Below are 19,199 nucleotides of genomic sequence, written 5' to 3' on the forward strand. Positions count from 1 at the left end.
GCTCCTTTATTTGGTTTATTTATGGCTGACACTGTGGTGATATGTGCATGGACAGGGATTGAATCAGGGATTAGTCAGTGCCAGAACATGCATATATGAATTAATAATTCAGTTTTAGTTTAGGTTTTTCAAACAAAACCAAAAAAAAGTCACATGAGGACATTTCCTGCAGTCTCCCACACTCCAGAAGGGGGGAAAACAATATATGGCGTGTCCACTTCCTACACTTAAGTTGAGTATTGACTTTGCAATAATTCTGCAAATAAAAGCAATGAAAGTTGAAAGCTCGCACAGGGTTCAAAGAGTGAAGTGATAATGAAAATTGTTAGTTGCAGCCTTAGACAAAACAGCAATCCTGTTTCCCAGCTAAGCTTAGAAGAAGAGCACACAGGGTCATCAGCCATGGGAGTCACCTCCTGCTGTGCAAGGTGAACGGCTGTCACAGCACATCAGCCAAGAGCCTGCCTGCTGCTGTTTTGTTCCTGATAAAAAGAAAAACATGCACTGTTTTTCTGCTTTGGACCGTTCTGTTCTCTATGGGTAATAGATGATAGATGGGCTGACATTTCCGGCCATGCTTGTTTGGGTGTTTCTTAGCGATATGCAGCTTCATTGCTGCCTGGATGCCCAATGTTACTGGGACCAAATGAGACGAGAGCGTAGGGATTCTCACCGGATAATAAAAAGCTCTCTCTCTCTCCATGACACTTTTAATATTCGTGCAGTATCACCATGCATTATAATGGCTTCATTTTATCACTTTTATACACTGGAGCTAAACATGTCAAGTACCGATCGCACCTGTTGGAGAAGGGACTCATGTGGGATCATTTATTTCATAACCTCACCCCCATTTCCCCAGTTAAAGATGAGGTTGGTTGTTTCTTTGCTCTACCAAAGAACTTCCTCTCACATAAACAGGGTCCAGGCTGATCTCTGATATATGAATAAGACGAGCTTGCACTTCGCTCCTCACTTCTCTCTTCACTTCTCACAGTACATCAAATAGTAACAGTTACTCCTATTGGTTCAATGCCTTAGAGACTAGAAGACGGAGACTGACTATCTAAACTTATCAGCATATACATTTTGTATTTCTTCCCAGACATGGTGTTTGAATTATTACTCATGTCAGGCACTACAGGGATATTCACAGCTTTGCCAGGTTCTCCTTCACCACCAGGACAGGCTGCATTTACTCTGCAGTAAAACACAGAGATAGTGTTTGGCAGGTTAGTGAGATAGAAAAACCCTTTTCCAATATAAAAAAAACAAAAATAAACTGGTTGACAGATTTTAACAATAGTTTTCAGTACAGAACTTTTTCGAATGTTTCTCTGAAGATCCATCTTTCCACTTTTTTTGCCTCATTTTTCCATCTTTTGGACTTAGGAGGTTAGAGGTTGAACGCTGTGGCTGATGTTGTGATGGGAGGCGGCGGTGGTGTGACATGCCCTCATATGGTGGTTCAAAGGGATCAAAATTAGTTATTAGGTGCTTGAAAGGCAGTAAATTGCTAGGCTGTAATTTTCACTCTTAGATTTATAACTTGGCCTCAAGGCGCCTTTGCAGCACAGAGACGACCCTCTTACCTCACCAGCTAAAGGTTATTGTAAATCACACCCCTCCTGTCTCCACACCATCACACGCTCACACACATTTATTCACACAAACACCTTTACTGACCTTTTCTTTTTGCTCTGTTGTGAATGCTTTCTATGCTCTACCTGAAATCCTCCCCATCTACAAGTAGCTGTTTTTCATTTTCAGTCTGGTCTCATTGAAGGTGTCAGTACAAAGACCAGTTCATGACTGGTCAAATAGTGTGTCACATGAAGTTTGCTCAGGACAGTCATTGTCCTTTACACACAGCAGCTTTGTTGATTCAGCTTGCTCTTTTGTCTCTGTAGCTCTTTTATTAAAATGTTTGACTACTCAATTTGAAAAATAATCACAGGCAATCAAGCTGAATGAAATCAATGCGCATTATTCAACTCAGGGACTTCGCTGGTTTCCTTTTATTCATGGCTGGCTCGTTTTAAGTTAATGGTTAATTTTGAGTGATTAATTTCTGCAAGGTTCATTATGCATAAACCATCTTCCACTGGGAAGTGCTATTAGATTTTATATGGATTTTTTTTGTAGGGAACATCATGCTCTATTAGGCTAAATGTGGTTCTCGTGTTGGGAAAGCAATGAAAGTGCCATGTAGCTTGTTATTATTTTTCCATGTTGCTTTAGCACTCACCCACTGCCTTGTTGCATCTATATTGAATCATTCTACTGTGTACCCTTTGGTTTGAGCAGCGTTTTGAGTTTGTGATAACTTCACAGCCTCCCAGTTCCTCTTCATGGAATAAAAGGATGAGTTAGCCCACAAATACTGGACTATTCACGCATTTACCTGCACACGTTCTGCAGGTACTGTGTAAATATATGACAACTGTTTGAGAGTCAATCTGATGGATGTCCCTGGTGTTATTTGGAGACAGATGAAAGAAAACTATGCCGTTATCACACTTATCACCTATCTTGAATAACCATCTTGAATATTTAAAGCTGTAGAAATGAGTCTGCTGGGCTGGCTGAGCTGTTCCTCGAGGTCTCTGTGGCTCCTCAGTGTCCAGTGTGTAGTCTCTGAGTCAAGAACCCAGCTGGCACTGTTTTGGAGTGGACTGTTATTGTTGTTGTATGATGGATGTAATGGAGGTCCCTTCTTTCTGTACTCAACCTCTTCAGAAAAGAAAAAGAAAAAGGAGCTGCAGTCCTGGCCTGAAGAGTTATGGCCTAAATGCCAATTCAATACACACAAATATTGACATGACCTTTAGTTGCTCATAGAAATCATTGTTTTGGGTCTACACTGTGGGGTTGGTGAGGCGTACAGTAGGTTTTCCTTCATGTGTGATCACAGTGATATTTATCCACTTCAGATCTGTGTGTAAAGACTTTGGTTAACTGTGGGAGATGCAGTTTGTGTTGATAGCAGCAGGATAATCTCATCATTTATTCATCAGCTCCCTCTGTCCTGTCCTCCCTTTGGTCTCACACTGTAAATATAGCTCTGTTTATCAAATATTAAAGGGCTACTATACAGTGAAGCTTTTTGAGTAGTTTGTAATAATTGAGAAAGCACAAATGTGACACTAAAACATCCGTCACTGTGCTTATTGTCCATTATCTGCTACTTTCCCAGAGTCTTTTTTGATGCATTGAATTGGTCGTGATACATTTACAAAAAGCTCTTTGTGCAGTTTGAAAGCACCTTTCCCTGAAAGTTGTCATAAACGTTACATGTTATTAGGTTCTTGTTTTCTATCCAGGTTGCCTCATTTTAGACTTTTAAAAACCCACTGTTGGTTGCAGATAATATTTCCCATCATCCATTTCTGCTCAGCGTCCTGAGGTTTGGCTGAAGGAGGTGGAGGTAGCATCACCACGTGGATGGAAGTTGTGTTTTGCGGCAAGCCGTCAATCACATCTCCTCTTCTGTCTCTCCTGATAGTGATGCACATTCGCTGGTTATTAGCCTGAAACCATGACTCTCCTGCAGAGGCACACCTCCAAAAAAAAAAAAAAAGTCTAGCTGCTACTGTAAGTTTGGCAGACACTGAGGCCACTCAGGGAGGAAGACTTGTCCACCATTTCATTTATAATTCACCTTGTAGGCTGGCTTCATGCTCACACACTACCTGACATATTGCAGTGCTAGGCAGTTTGCACAGGTAATGAGAAGGGGGACGGGGAGAAGGGCTAGAGGGGGGGTAGAGGGGTGGCGGTCCAGCAGGTCCAGCAGGTCATGGGTAAAATACTGCTAGACAGAGGCTTGCAGCAAAACCTCAGTTCATCCAAGTGGAATTTTATACTTCCCAGCTGTTTGAATGGACTATAAAATAAAGCAGTAACACTTCATCACACTGACCACTGAGGAAATGACCTTGGGTGACATTTTAAACAAAAGTGTGGAGAAACTTTTGTTAGGAAACGCTTCACAGCTGGGCGGCAGCTGGAAACATCGAGGAGAGTCTGTCATTATTTGCCCTGAGGGAATTTCTATCTGTCCTAAACATTATGTATGCATGTATACGACAGGTACAACAGCAGAGATGGAAGTCCGCTTGACTGATCCATTAAAGATGTTCTGTCACGCCATCCTTAGGACGTGCACCTTCTGCTCTTGTTTCTATGCTAAGACTCTGTCTCTGTGCTCAGTGTATTTCCACCACAGCACCTTCACCCCTTCTCTGTTTCTTTCTGTCCTACTGTGCCACTTTGAGGTTATTTATGAGAGTAGTGCCTGGATGCAGAGTTTCCTGTGAATTAAAAATTCACTAGGTTGTGTTTTCCATCAGAGATAGAGCAACATAAATATCTTTGAATGGAAACAAACTTCCATTTGCTGCATTTTCAGTGCTGTGAATAATTCAGTGTGGCTAGGCTATACCATCAACCCTGGTTACGCATAAAGTCCAGTATGTGACACTTGATATGGTTTTGTTGTTGTGATATTGAAGTTACAGATGTTTCCAGTAACTTGCACTTGTAGATTAGACTAGAAATGCAAAGTGAAACTTGTAAGGTGCATTTAAATGAGGACTGTCCTGTAAGGCTTTGGTGCTAGTGTGTGACTGCTTCTTCCACATTATTTTCATTCTGATTTATTGAATTTAATACATAAAGTGAGGAAATTGTTAAAAGCTGCACTAACCACCTAACCTAACCCACAGATATGAGAGCATTGCTGTTCTCATCTACACAGGGGGGAGGAAAATAACAGACTATAATACTTTAGAAACCTGTTTACTTTTAGTTTTTTTTTTGTTTATTTGCTAGAATCTTAAAGTTTATGCTGTCTTTCACACCACATTTGTCTGAGACTGGCTGACAGAACATGGAGAAGTTAATTAAAGCAAGTGTCCGCATGATTTGTTTAGTATGAGGACATCAGTTGCAAAAACAGTCACAGTAACACTTGGAAGCCTCCATAGTAGCGGAAATGTTTTAGTGGAGCCTGTAATCCTTCAGGGTCCTGACAGTTTGGCCTTTAGGAAGAGGCAGTGTTAAAAAAAAAAAAAGAAAAAGAAAAGAAATGTTCTCTACTCCTCTTTAACTCGCTCCAAAGCGAGAACATGCTGCAGACTGTTTCTGACGAAGTTTAAGTTTAGCAGGCAGGACACAAGCAGGTTGCCGTTCTGTCTCACCAGCATTAGAGCAAATGGTGCAATTTCCAGGAGGGCTTTTCCTAAGAGAAGCAGGCTGTGATTAGCTACATTCCTCCGGGACGGAGATTTATGAGCGCAGTGCTTCTTTGTGCCTACACACACTCACAAGTTTGGAAAATGCAGAGAGGCAAAAATTCATGTGTTCTGTAATGACACAAGAGCCTCATTTACACACTGTTCCCCAGATAATTTAAGATTGAATGAAAGTGTGATGATCACAGTCGGATTTGCCACCACTGCTCCCCTGTTCTTTCCCATTATAAGGATTTTTAAAAAAATGACTCTCACTTAATACAGACATGACTTTTTTTCCACAGTAAAGTTTCAGGAAGATGACAGAACGAATCAGAGTGTGCAGCTAATAAAGCAGGTTGCTTCATTATGGGATAACTAAGTACTGATCATGAGGAATGTGTTGATTTGTTCACAATTAGGGAACAACAGAAAGAGTCTTTATGGTTGCCCCAGGCTTCTATATGTTTTCCAAGTGTGTTCATACCTTCCTGTCACTGCAGCTGGAACAGCAGCCTGCAGCGATACACGAGGAAATTAATTAGATTTAAAGATGCCACAAAATCCCAAAGTTTTAGATCCTCAAGGTTTTCGGACTGGTTGGTCGTCTCAGTGTCAACCTGCAGTAGTTCAGTTTGAGTAAAGAGCTGAGCACGACCAACTCATCCCATGTTCCTCTGCCTATATATGAAGCAGGTTGTGACCATAGACATAAAACTTTGTTTGACCGTTTGAAGACAAGTGGGTTTACGTCTGTGATCAGAGCGGGTAGTAAATTAGTGGATTTTCATGGTGCATGTCTTCGTGCACAGGCTTTGTTGCTGCTCTGTAGCTGTGAGACACAATATTACCACACTCCCTGGAGTGTGTGTGTAACTCTGAGTTATTGTTTTTGTCCCCTGAAGGGCAGATGGTGTACAGATCCTGAATTACAATGTGTACTCAGTCAGACGACTGGCTGTATTTCGCTGTATTTATTGTTGCAGCTTTGTTTTATATTAAGCACCTATTTTATTTCTTTCCACTTAAAATGCAAGAAGTTGGTTTGCAACTGATTATTGATTATTGATTTTTCATTATGACTTAGTTTTGATTCATTTATAACATTTTTGATTAGAACCAAAGGTGAAGACTGTCCTGCAATATCTACTGTATAAAGCAGTAAATCAAGACCATCAAGAAGTTGCTTGTTGTAAAGTTTTTTAAACACATTATTAATATCATTGATGATCCATTTTTTGAAGTCAAGTAAAACAGAGCAATAACCAATAGAATTGGTGATCTGTTATTATTGAGGTGTTAGAGCTGAGACAGTCTGAGTCTGGGAGAGGAGCAGCAGGGTGATCAGGCTGTAATTGGTGTATAAATGTAGTTCAGGCGTATTTAAATCTTTTGTTAGCAGCTATTTGCAGGGAAATGGATTGAGACGCACACAGAACAAAGCTTCTGGTCTGGAAGCAGAGAACAGGGAGGCTGGTGTATATCACACTTATGCTCATCTTTACCAAAAGTTTGCAATCCTGAGCTTATTGTTTCACAGTTTGTAACGGAAACAACATCCTTCTGGTCTCATGTGCTCATCCTCATCTCTAAGGTGCATCACAGTGCTGGACGTTAGTGCCAAAGCTCCATAAAGTCAGCTGAGTTCTTCTCCTTCTCTGCAGTTTAACTCTGTCAGATTATTTCTGCCTCTAAAAAAAACATTTGTGTGACTAAAACAGCAATCTGCCATCCTGAAGTAGCCTCTTCACCTGCTGCTCCATCACACACACACACACACACACACACACACACACACACACACACACCCACCCACACCCACCCAGTCTGTCTGTCTGCTCAGCTGTTGCTCATAGTACTACTGCACAGTCAATACAAAGCCCAGCACTGTGTCCTCCCTTGTACTGCCACTCAGTAGTGTAGGTGTAAATCCACTACACCTGGCGCTGAGCCCACACTGTACAGAGCCAATCCTCTTTGTCCACAGATTACCAGTGGACCATTCAATCCTCTCCACTTGTTGTACAATGGATTCAACCTTTGTGACCAGATGTAATGGCAGGATTGAGCTCTTCTTAATTTAATGCATTTATAGCATAAATTAAGCCAATAACCTAATAAGAATCAGATGTAATGTGTTTGATGAGAAGCCTTTTATATGCTTTGGATTCACATTATGTTTCATCTTTCAACATGAAAACTTTGCTGATGGTTATTATAAGAAGCCTTCAAGCCACATGTTACAATAATGTCAGTAACTGGTAGAAGTTGTTCTTAGTGATTTTATCTGTTGTTTATTTGCCCACTGCTTATAACCTGAAAGCATCTATCAAGCCCTGCTGCTTTCTGTTCCATTGCATCATGCAGCAGTTTTGCAGAGAACTGTCTCATGCTAACCCAGCCTTTCCTCTTCGTATTGTTGTTGTTGTACAGGAGTTTGCTGCACTGACCAAGGAGCTAAATGCCTGCAGGGAGCAGCTGCTGGAGAAGGAGGAGGAGATCTCTGAGCTCAAAGCCGAGAGGAACAACACCAGGGTGAGCATCACTTCCACACACATCTTAAAAAACATTTACCACAATGATTATATTTGTCATTTTTATTTTTCATGTGATGACATACACCCAGCTGACGTTTTCAACACAGCAATGAAATGAAAATATTTCTTTCTTCCATATCCAACCCCCTTAAGTTTGCACAAGTTTCTCTAGAGTTTTGAAACTTTTCATGTCAGCTCCAAAAATACATATATGTATAAATAAATAAGTGAAGAAAAAGACTGGTGCACACTGCGACAGACAGCATCCTGAGGAAGCTTAAGCTATCTGGTAGGTACAGTTTAGAGTCTGTAGAAGCACTGAAGCAGCCACACGCTCAGCCTGTTCCCAGTGCCCAGACATACCTCATTAGCTCCTCACATCCTGCCTGTTCATTTTTCTACCTTTTTCACGTGGATGATTACTCAACAGTAAAACTAAGTCCAAACGGCACCGATGTCCTGCAGTGTCCAGTTCAAAGTGTTTGGAAACACAAACAGCTAAAGACATTAGTGGATCAGTCGATGCTGAAGTCCTGCATCTTTAAATAAGCAAGGTCCTTTTTAAAGCAGCGGTAAGCACACTGCTGTTCACAGATAAGACTGTTTTCCATCCCACTGCTGATTACGTGTGGATTTACTGTCTTGCACTATCTTTTTCTGGGCAGTGGCAGAAAATTTTAGCACAACCGTGACAGCAGAAGAAAGAAAACAGGAAGTGAGTTGCAAAAAACAGGGACAGACAAAAGTCATTTTCACTGTCCCACGTTATTATCACCTCAAATTCTCCAATGAGCAACTACCAAGCAAACTTTAATTAAGCATGGTTTTGTCGCTGATAGGGTTTTACAGTTCATAATTAAATCTTCGAAGGCATGTGCAGACAATCAGTGGACTGAGGAGCTGACAACAGATGTGATGACAGTGGCAGGATAAGTTTTATTTATTGGCTGTGTGGGATAAGCACCACAACTGAATTACATATGTACAGTCACAGAGTGAAATGGTGCAGAGACAAGATAAGACAGAAGAAAGAGCAACAGGTAGAGGATTAAAGTATTTCCTAAACAGGCTGTGGCTCTTCTTATTCTGAAGCCATTACTGAAGCCAGACGTCAAGTAGACGTTCACGTCCTGATTGATTCAGCCGTGGGCATTTTGTGGAGTGTGCGTGATGTATGTGTGTAGACATGATGGCTGCTGATGAAGCTCTCAGAGACAGCTGTATCAGGCAGACAAGACTCTGAGACGACACTCAGTCTACATGGGGTCTTTTTCAGCCCAGGACTCACGTGGTCCTGCAGGATTTCCAGCTGTTAGCTCTCACTGCTGCAGAGATCCTCATCACTTCTCCCAACTAACACGTTGTCCGATGAGAAATAGTTTTCTTACACCCCCAGCTTTCTTGAATAATGAAATAATACAGTTCGTCTGTAGTGCTTGCTCAGAACCTTGTCAGGCAGCCTCAGCGGGGGATGTTTAGACTTGGGAAGCGGAGGAATGTCAGGGATGAAACCAGTGAGGTTTTCCTCAGAAAGAATTGGAAGATCATCACCTTCTAAGCTGGGTTTATGAACGGTGTCCGAGAGGGAATTAACCATTAAGATTTGCATCTCCATAAAACTGTCCATCATCCAGCATCAGTGAGTAGCGAGGGGAAATGAAAGCTGATAATCCTACATGCTGATGACACAACTGAACCTGAAACTGTAATGAGTAGTGTTTTATCTCTGCAGCCATACTGGTATTCTGTCTTCCACTCACTTCCCAGTTGGTTATTTCCAGTTGTTGTTGTTGTTGTTGTTACCTTCTCTTGCTCATGTCAGCCACCCCAGCTCTGCAGCTCTGCTCTGTCCCTGTGAAGCTTTCTGCTGCCAGGTGGCCTGACGTGCTACCTAGATTAGCATCACACCCTTTGTGCAGTGTTGAAGTTATTTTTGGAGATTAGAATGATATGTTTTGAAATTTTTCCTACACTTACACTGACAATGTGTTACATACACTTAGCAGTTCATTAGGTACTAGCTAAGAATAATGCAGCCTATTATATGACAGTCCCGCGAGTGAGTCCTCTGTTCATGAAGGTGATACTGTTCAGTTTGTCAATTTTAGAATGTGCTCAAGACGTTCTTATTTTGGGTTCTTGCACATTTTGCCTGTCAATCACCACCACCTGACCAACGGATCCCACTGTATGTAAAACTTGTAACGGTGATCTCCCCTATGTGCCTCTTCAGCTACTGCTGGAACATCTGGAGTGCCTGGTGTCCAGACACGAGCGGTCGCTTCGTATGACGGTGGTCAAGAGACAGGCTCAGTCTCCGTCGGGAGTCTCCAGTGAAGTCGAAGTTCTCAAAGCCCTGAAATCCTTGTTTGAACACCATAAAGCCCTAGATGAGAAGGTAAATCACTGTCGAGGTGTCAGCAGCACGTACAGTTGTCAGAAATCACTGTCTGATTTAGCTCGGATTTAGGATTTAAGTTATATTAGCAAACGTTAAAAACTAAATTAAGGTTCTAGCTTGAAATGTAAATAGTAAAATCGAACAGCACATATCGCCATGTAACTCAACACTCATAATGTGGAAGTGGATCATCAGTCATAATATGAGATCATTATTCATGAAGATACTAAAAGTTAAATTATTTACATGCTTTCCAGTTTCCATAAGTTTTTATCCAAATATGTGTCATTTCATAGAGTCATTAGTACAGTGGCATTTATAAGTGTAAACACATCTATTATTATATTCGTATATTGGTGGTTGGGACAACTAACACCAAATTCTGGTATCGTTTGTTGGCTTCATTTCTCCTGCTTCCTTACACCCTATTGATTTTTGACCTTAGCCCCTTGTGTGATTTCACTCCTGTCACTCCTGACCTGTAATCCATTTATCCTCTCCTATAAAGCATGTTGTGCACATTTCAAGGGAATAAAAGCAGCTGGGGGGGGGGCATCCCAACTCAGACCCAGGCTAACCTCTAATCCAGGATCAGTCTCCACTGAAATCTGACATCCTGTTTGGCCACAGCAACTGTGGTACATGCGGTGCAAGTAATTGCTCAATCACAGCGGTGACAAACCTAGAAGAGGACAAGTATGCACTGACTTACTGAAAGGTGCACAGAGGAGCGTGGCAGGGGAATCTCCTCACAGCAACTAGTGCATTAAAAGCAATAAAAGGCTTGTTGCTTCGAAGGCGCAGCAAAGTGTTATTGTTAGGCTAAGGGAGGGAAGGAGCCCAGCTCTCTCTGCTGCAGCAGTTTGAGTTATTCCTCTGATTGCCTGTAGTGGAATTACAGCAGTATATTTTTCTGCTGCACCCTTTGCTATGAGAACAATCTGAGATTATCTAGATTATCTGAGAAACAATCCAGACACTTGCACAGATTAAGAAGATGGTTTGTTTTAGATTTACAGGCAGGTCATGAGATGTGTTTGGTTTTCAGGTAAGAGAGAGACTTCGGGTGTCCTTGGAGAGGGTGTCTGCGTTGGAGGAGGAGCTCACAGCTGCCAATCAAGAGGTAAGAGCAGCAAATCATTAATCCTTTCATTAATCAACTCAAACTCTCACAAACAATGAAAGCACCTCTGCAGGCTTCCCCCACCCTCCACACTGTATACAAACGACTGAAGCGTAGCACTGACAGAGCGTTGGCCCCTCTTTCTGTAGTGACCCAAGTCATCAAACTCCTGGCACCAGTGCCGGAGCAGCTCCCTTACTGCAGATGGTCATGTTCCAGCTGAGAAAAACCCTCACTGGCACTTCACAGCCTGTCAGACATGACAGGCTGACACTCAGACCAAGAGTAAAGCCTGGTAAGGGGAGAAGAAGAAGGAATTGAAAAGCAGAGAGAGAAAGGTTGTGAGGTGTGTGGACTGGGTGGAAGGACAGACAGGGAGATCTGTCTGGAGAGGAGAGAGGAGGAAATACAAAGAGAGCAAGGAGAGGCAAGAGACAGAAATAGCGATGGCAGGTGGGAAGTGGAGGCAGATTGTGTGTGTGTGTGTGGAGGTGTGTGTTAATGAGAGTGCAGGTTTGTCGCTGGTCGAAGCACATCTGACAATGTGTGGAGGCAAGAGGGTGAAGGAGAGAAAAGCACAGCGAGAGACACTTACCAGACAAACAGTAATGATGTGTTTGGGTGGTAAGTGGATGCTGGAGTAGCTTGTGTTCTGAATCCAGGATTGGAAGGATCTGGGTAGAAAAAATGAAACACAGAGTGAACAGTTAAAAAAATAATGTGACAGGTTGCTGGCTCCCAAAGCTCTGCCTCTTTTTTTCTTTTACAGCTTTTGAAAACCGTCAAGCTTTTATCTGAGCTGTACAGTCCATGACAGATGTCGCATCAGAGGATGTAGCAGTTTGAAAATTTCCCTCATATCATACAGCCAAGGTTGGAGAGATCGTACAGTACCTCTGCAAGGTCATTCCTCATAAATGGTTAACACTTGTCAGTGTGGCAGACAGATGAGTGATCGGTGGTGGAGGAGACAGTTAAACCCACTTTGCTGAATAGAAATGTCCACACTTCAGAAGCTCCAGGGAGGCAGGCAGAGCCGTGAGCCAGCAAACCAGTAATTGATTTGGGATGGAGGTCTGGTATGAGTCCCCTCTCCCTGCAAAGCTTTAGCCATACCGGATGAATTTAGCATCCTTTCACCTCATGGGGTCACATGAGTTTAAGTGGCCACACACTGATTACTGCTGGTGATGGCAGTTAACCCTAAAATTCACTGTGATGAAATCTGTGGGTGGATGAGGTTGGTGGTTGTTCCTCTGGTCATTTTTAGGCTTTGATGGTTATTAATCATTACTGTGACATGTTTTCAGCACTTTGATATGAAAGTACCAGGATTAGGTCAGATCCACACATGGGTCTCATCACAACCTGAAACTACTCTATTGCAACTCTGTTATTGACATTTGATGACTTTGAAAGCCTGAGTTTCCTATGCAAAGTTGATTATTTATAACAATTATTATTTTTATTAATTCTAACATTAATTAAAAGCAGCTTTAAGTATTATTGATTATTATTGATTATTTTTCCTACAGAGACTCAAACACCAGTGAATTCAGTGTCCTCACTGTTAATGTCTGCGAATCCAGAACCTGAGTAGTGTTTGGAGCGAATCCAGAAACTACTAGAAACAGACGATTGAACCGCACAGCTTCATGTTTTTCTTGCTAACTGATATCTGTTCTGTAAAATCCTGAAGCATTGCAGGCAAAATTTTAACCAGAATACAAGGTTATTTTTATTTGTCTGATATTATTATGACTGTGTGTGCACAGTATTTTTTTCAAAGCGTATGATTGATTGTTATTAAAACACATTGCACCTAAGGGCCTACATGTCCCCTGCTTTGACCTTGACAATATTAATCTTTTATGGTCTACGACACCCCCCCCCCCCCCCCCTTCGGTCCTCCTCACCTTTGTCCACTCCGTCCTTCCTCATATTACCTGAGACAGTCCAACACAGAGGTGCTAAAAAAGAGAAGCAAATCATGATGCTGTGCAGTGTAAAGCCCTATCATGTGCATCTTCTCCCTCGTCTTCTTTTCCGTCATGTCTGCCTTTGATGAGACGTAGATCAACAACATCAAAAAGGAATAATGGACGCCGTGTTCATTTAGCGTCTGGCAGACTTCTCCTCTGTAATCTCAGAGCTGGAGATGCATCTGCTGTGCACCGTTCATTTGTTTTGTCTTTATGTCAGAGGTGTTAGTGTTTGATCTCTGAGCTGGAGAAATTACAGAATAATGGTTCAGAAACATACAGAGACATAATTATGCCCTCATTAAAAATAATGAACAGAGCCAGTGCTGCAGTTCAAGTTTCCTGGCTGCAGACTTGATATAAGGTAAACATGTCAGCTGTTCCTTCTAATAATGCTAATAGGAACTACTTTTGAAGCAAATGATATGACTGTTTGGTTATATGCATGCAAATCACTATTTATAAAGCAATAATATGTAGATCTTCGTGATTCTAGATTAAAGCATTTCTCAGAGTAGAACCAGCATCATGCAGCTTAATTCCCATCATGCCATGGAGCAGCTATTTTGGTATAAGAACTGAAGAACTTTGGTTTTTTTAAACAGTAGGCAGGTCATTTTTAATAGTTTGCTTGCTGCAAATTGTTTTCCACCTCCCACGAGTTTCAGGCTGTGGAAACGATTTGTTTGGAAAGTACACGTGGCACCACCGAGTCTCAGGGGCTTCAAATTGTTTATGACGGACAAGCAGCGAAATGCACGGTCTGCTTTCCTGTCATGAGGCAGGTGATAATCACATGGTGTCTATCGAAGCTAGAATATAATTATTGCCGTAGTCGGTCACCCGGCTGACAGGTTTATGACGGTCTGTGAAACCCAGGGTCCACAGAACAGAAAGATTGTTTTAGTGGTTGTAGCAGCACTCACATGCTTCATGTGGTTAAATGTGTATTCCATAAATTCCTGCAGAGAGGGAATTTATCAGCATTGCCCAAGAAGGAAACATGATTCTGTAACTCGGGGCTGCAGTTGTTCGTTGAAGCTAATTTACTGTTTAAGCACTGAGGCTTCAGCACGTTCAGCTCACATTGCACCGTCACACTGTAGGCACATATTAAACCAGCCTAAAGTCTGATCCTGTTTTTCAAACCACTATGTTTCTGTGTGCATTCTGACATTTTGTCCAGTTCAGTCTTAACCTGTGTGTGTTTTTTGTTGTGCAGATTGTGGCCTTACGGGAGCAGAATGCTCATATCCAGAGGAAAGTGGCATCTGGAGAGGGAGGGGAGGACATACTGGAGGGCAGCGAAGCTCAACAGAAGGTCCATGGCAAGGTGAGCATCTTTAATAAAATATGTGTTAGTTAAACCTTCTAGAGGTGTAGCCAACAAACATTTGATGTTACATTAAATATAAGCCAGTTTTCTCCATCCTAAAATAAAGCAACCTAGACCCAGGTGGATCTGTTGTCCTGAATGCCAATGAAGTTATATATATTTTTATTTTTGAAATATTTATCCAGTGTTAAATAGAAACGTTTTAAGGTATAAAAGGTTTCAATCACACATAGCTGTGCATTCATTTTGACAGTGACCCCATTTATACCGAAGCCTCTTTGTGTGAACTCAGCCTCTCCCTTTATGCAGGAGCATACACTTCAATGCATAACTCAATACAAATGTCCGCCTGATTATTGATTTAAAGACAGAGGTGCAACACCGTCCACATTTACTAGATTACACAAAACACAGACTAATCCCTGTTTCATGTCGGGAGCATCAGAGTCAAAAACCAACCTCAAAAGCCTAAAGCAAACCCTGGGAATGCTTTTCACCTGCAGGCAGCAGCAGCGGCATCTCCCAGAGGATACCTGGATGGCAGGGGGCCTGGGGAGGGATGGGAGTAAAAAGATAAAGACTGCTATCATCCACCCTGTTTTGTGAAGATAAAAGTGGTGAATATGAATGCGTGTTGTTTTACTTGTTTATGTTTGCAGCAGAAATTGTATGTCCGTTGATGCTTTTAAGATGCAGTGAGGTTACTGAAAACACTAACTTTGCAGTGAGAGTGAGGTCTAGTTATTCAGTATTCAGTGTCACTGCTGTCACAGGAATTGACGGAGACGTGGCAGCAGCTGCTGTCGGGGGAAGTGGGGGGGTAAAAGCCCTGATCTGCTGAGCACAGTTTTTCTTGGAAGCACCGTCTTCTCCATCTGATGCAGGAGATACATATGTATGTTCCCTGGATGTCATTAATGTGGCAGGTGGATGGAGGAAGGTGGGAAAGGAGGGATGTTGCTGACCCATCAAGCTCTCGAACATTCAGCAAGTGCTAATGTGTCTTCATTTAAACAGAATGCAGGTTTTTTGGATCCTCGACAGCTTCTGACAGGACACAATTATTTGTTTTCTCATTTCTTTGCCAAACCCAATCTTTATTTTAAGGTTGCATTTCTGACTTGGGTAGCTCAAAGGCTGCAGCTGAAAGCAAAGTGTAATTAGTAACAGGTGTAATATTAAAACATTGTGAAATGAGAACAATAACGGGAACCACAGTTGCAAAATTTATCATCCGAGGGACAGTTGAGACATTTTGCTGTAAAGTAGAGCTCAGTCCTTAAAGTCGGCCCTTTATGAGAGCGGCTCAGTGCTGGTGTTAAAATCAGTGATGTGATTTAGTGGGTCCTGTTCCCTGCTCCAGTGAATCATTGATCACAAGCAGCAGGCAGAGAGGAGCAATTAGGTTTGTTCTCACAGATGGATGGTCATGGATGGGCAGCTGGGCCTGATGCAGAATGAAGAGATCACTTTAACTTCACTTCCACCTGCTTTGCATCAGTTACATTTAAGCATAAAGGGCAGGCTGATATTTAAAAGCTACATTCAGAGTTAGAGCTTGCTGTGCAGTGGTGATAAAGTGTTTTCTGACATGTTATTCTTGGGTCCAAATTGCAATGTAAATTTGATCTGTCATTAATCTACCTCATGTAGAGACACAGGGAGCTGTGCAGAGTGAGAACCTGACAAATCCTAATTATATTACTAATGCACGTGTCGAAGCAATTTCTCCAAAGGAGTCTGGAGTTATTTTCAGTCATACAGTCTTTGTCACCATCTGAAATCAAAGCAAGGGAAGAGCCAAAGCCGTAAACTCCTGGGTTTGAATTTATCAGAGAGCTAATTTGTGTATCTCTCAAAAGGAGAAATGGTACCTGACGTGGGAGTGAGACTGATTTGTCAAGACCTACTTCAGTACGACTCAGGTAGCTAAGTCACAACTGGAAATCAGAAAATGATCATCCATGTGGTCCGTTTTCAGTCTATTGCTTTTAAAACCCAAACTTCTGTTTCTCCAGTTGCATACTTGCTACTACTATTATGTACTTCAAGCACAGCATGATGAAAGTTAGGACACTAAAAAAAGAGATTTGTGTAAGACGTACAGATCTCTAAATCTATTATTACGAAACGAGACCAGGATTCTGTGGCTCCAGATGTTTTTCCAATAGGGAAAATTGACATAGGTCAATCCTTCCTTAATTGGAGGGCAGGTAGAGAGAGAGAGAAAGAGAGAGAGAAAGATTGAAATAAGTGCTTGCAACCAAGCTCAAGAATGATTGTCTGCTCCATCTCCTTCCCTTTGTCACTTTGCTTTAATATTCCCCTTTTACTCGTCTTTTCTCCAGCGTCTGTCCAACGGCTCCCTGGAGTCGGCCCACGAGGCGAGCCAAGTGGTGGAGCTGCAGGACCTGCTGGAGAAGCAGAACTACGAGCTGGCCCAGATGAAGGAGCGCATGTCCTCCCTCTCCTCCCGGGTGTCTGAGGTGGAGCAGGAGCTGGAAACTGCTCGCAAAGACCTCATCAAGTCAGAGGAGATGAACAGCAAGTACCAGAGGGACATCAAAGAGGTTACAGCACACACACACACTCACACACACTCACACACTATGGGACAGGGACACACATATTTGGATGATCAAAGAGGGCTAGCAGTGGGCTAAAAAAGCTTTTGTCAGCCTTCACTCTCCCTACCTCCATCCTTCTTCATGGCTGCATCTATCTCACTCAATCCAAGACAGACTGCATGTAAAAGACGTTAAGACACTTACACGTTTGTCTGCAGGGTCAAATCATCAGACACAAGTGAATCCTAAAAATAGACTTTATATTGTTATATAACAAAACTCTCAGCATCTGCCACTGATCGTCCTTTAAACTGATTCTAGATGGGTTTTCAAAAAGTGAATCACCAAACCAGCCAGTTAAACACCACTTTCCTGAAGAAATGAGAATGTTTGTGTCATAAATTGGCAATTAAGAGCCCAGTCATAGTTCCACTCTGGATAGATCTGTGTGAGGTGAGTGCATATAGTGAATGTAAGCTGAATCCTTATAGGTCTGAGCTGAAATTGCTATTGATTTCTGACGGTGCAGGCCCAGACAGTGATTGTGGCCTGACAAACATGCCCTTATTGCACTGACCATGTGTTATTACCCTGCACTGCCTCCTCTGAGAACCAGGTTGTCCTGCTCTCTTAGTATGACTGTCTTTGTGTGGCTTTGGAGCCTCGTGTTTGCATGGGGCCATGTCTGCAACAGTTTTCCATTTGGAGGAAATGAACTCCGAGAGCTTCAGGTATATAATGCTGCTGTCTTGAGGGCCAACGCTGTTTTATGAACAGAAGATTACAACTGTGTGTGTGTGTGTGTGTGTGTGTGTGTGTGTGTGTGTGTGTGTGTGTGTGTGTGTGTGTGTGTGTGTGTGTGTGTGTGTGTGTGTGCGTGCGCGCGTGCACACTTTATGAAGCTTTGTTTGTCTGGTGGTATTTGCTGCCGTGTTACTCATATTTTAGTCAGCGCTGTTATGAGAATGTCTTGTGCATTTGTAATAGAAATTTCCATATTAATTATACTCTGTATCAATCATGTTTTGTGGCTAAATTATGTAGGAATATTAATCAGGCCTGTGCAGATATGAAAGTGCAAAAATTTACACTTGCAAAATTCAAAAATTTACACTTGGCAAAATACTAATTTGAGCTGCAGGTAATTATACCAAGACAGCTGAAATCTCCATGTGCTTCACAATACACATCAGAGGAGGAGCAGGTTCTGCTACCATATGTCTGCTCTGACTTATCTGACTTTGTGTTTCTGCACATACAGGCCATGTGTCAAAAAGAGGACATGGAGGAGCGGATCGTCACGCTGGAGAAACGCTACCTGAGTGCCCAGCGAGAGGCCACCTCGGTGCACGACATCAACGACAAACTGGAGAACGAGTTGGCCAATAAGGAGGCGTTCCTCAGACAGGTCTGTAAAGCCTGAGGCGGCTCTGTGAGAACCAGGTGACTGATAATCAGACGACTCTCTGCAGTTCACTCTGAGAACTTCAGTAAAAGTTTTTTGGGCCATGAGTCTTCAGGTCCAGGTGGCAGCTGAAATGAATCATTCACAGTTGAACTGAAGAGGATTGAGGAAAAATTAAAAATGCATGCAGCCGGTTGTGTAAGATCAATGGTTCTTGTCAGCTAACAGAGCCCTTTAGAACTGTTCCACAGAGCAAAACCTCTTGACACTGTGTGAAATAATGTCAGAGGAAATTGCTGCAGGGGAAGGAGTTTTGATGGCTTTACTTAAATGTTTACTTTGAGCAGATGCACATGGCTCAGTCATCCTCATGATTGCTCTACAATATGAAAACAGATAATGGCACAGAGTTGATGATTCCTTGTCGTTCAATGCAGCCAGTTTGATAAATTCGGGGCCGTACAAGATGGAGTGACATTTTCATGAGTACTGGTCTCAACACCAGTTACGCTGTGGAAGAACATAATCATAGGAACTTACAGGAGAAAGCTCTTTCTCTGCTAATTTATTGTCAACATCATTTATTTTCAGTAGTAACGTTTAATGTTCATCCA

At 42.2% G+C, this 19,199-nt stretch overlaps 1 protein-coding gene across 14 annotated transcripts in view; it reads left to right on the forward strand.

Annotated features, from left to right (window-relative positions):
• Nucleotides 1-19,199, forward strand: part of ppfia2 (PTPRF interacting protein alpha 2) — a 105,278-nt gene that overhangs the window by 62,949 nt on the left and 23,130 nt on the right. For 13 of the 14 annotated variants that reach the window (XR_004463024.1, XR_003296838.1, XM_026326416.1 and 10 more), the window contains exons 2-7: nucleotides 7,668-7,769; nucleotides 10,005-10,169; nucleotides 11,221-11,295; nucleotides 14,500-14,610; nucleotides 16,962-17,183; nucleotides 18,442-18,588. Coding sequence is in view for 12 of the 14 variants with exons in the window: in XM_026326416.1 (XP_026182201.1) it covers nucleotides 7,668-7,769; nucleotides 10,005-10,169; nucleotides 11,221-11,295; nucleotides 14,500-14,610; nucleotides 16,962-17,183; nucleotides 18,442-18,588 (822 nt within the window). In the remaining 2 variants the exon portion in view is untranslated. Of the gene's footprint in view, nucleotides 1-7,667; nucleotides 7,770-10,004; nucleotides 10,170-11,220; nucleotides 11,296-14,499; nucleotides 14,611-15,193; nucleotides 15,231-16,961; nucleotides 17,184-18,441; nucleotides 18,589-19,199 lie in introns of those variants that run through there. The other variant, XM_033325036.1, reaches the window with a different exon arrangement.

Source organism: Mastacembelus armatus, chromosome 23 (assembly GCF_900324485.2).
Source record: "Mastacembelus armatus chromosome 23, fMasArm1.2, whole genome shotgun sequence".
Taxonomy (NCBI): Eukaryota; Metazoa; Chordata; class Actinopteri; order Synbranchiformes; family Mastacembelidae; genus Mastacembelus; species Mastacembelus armatus.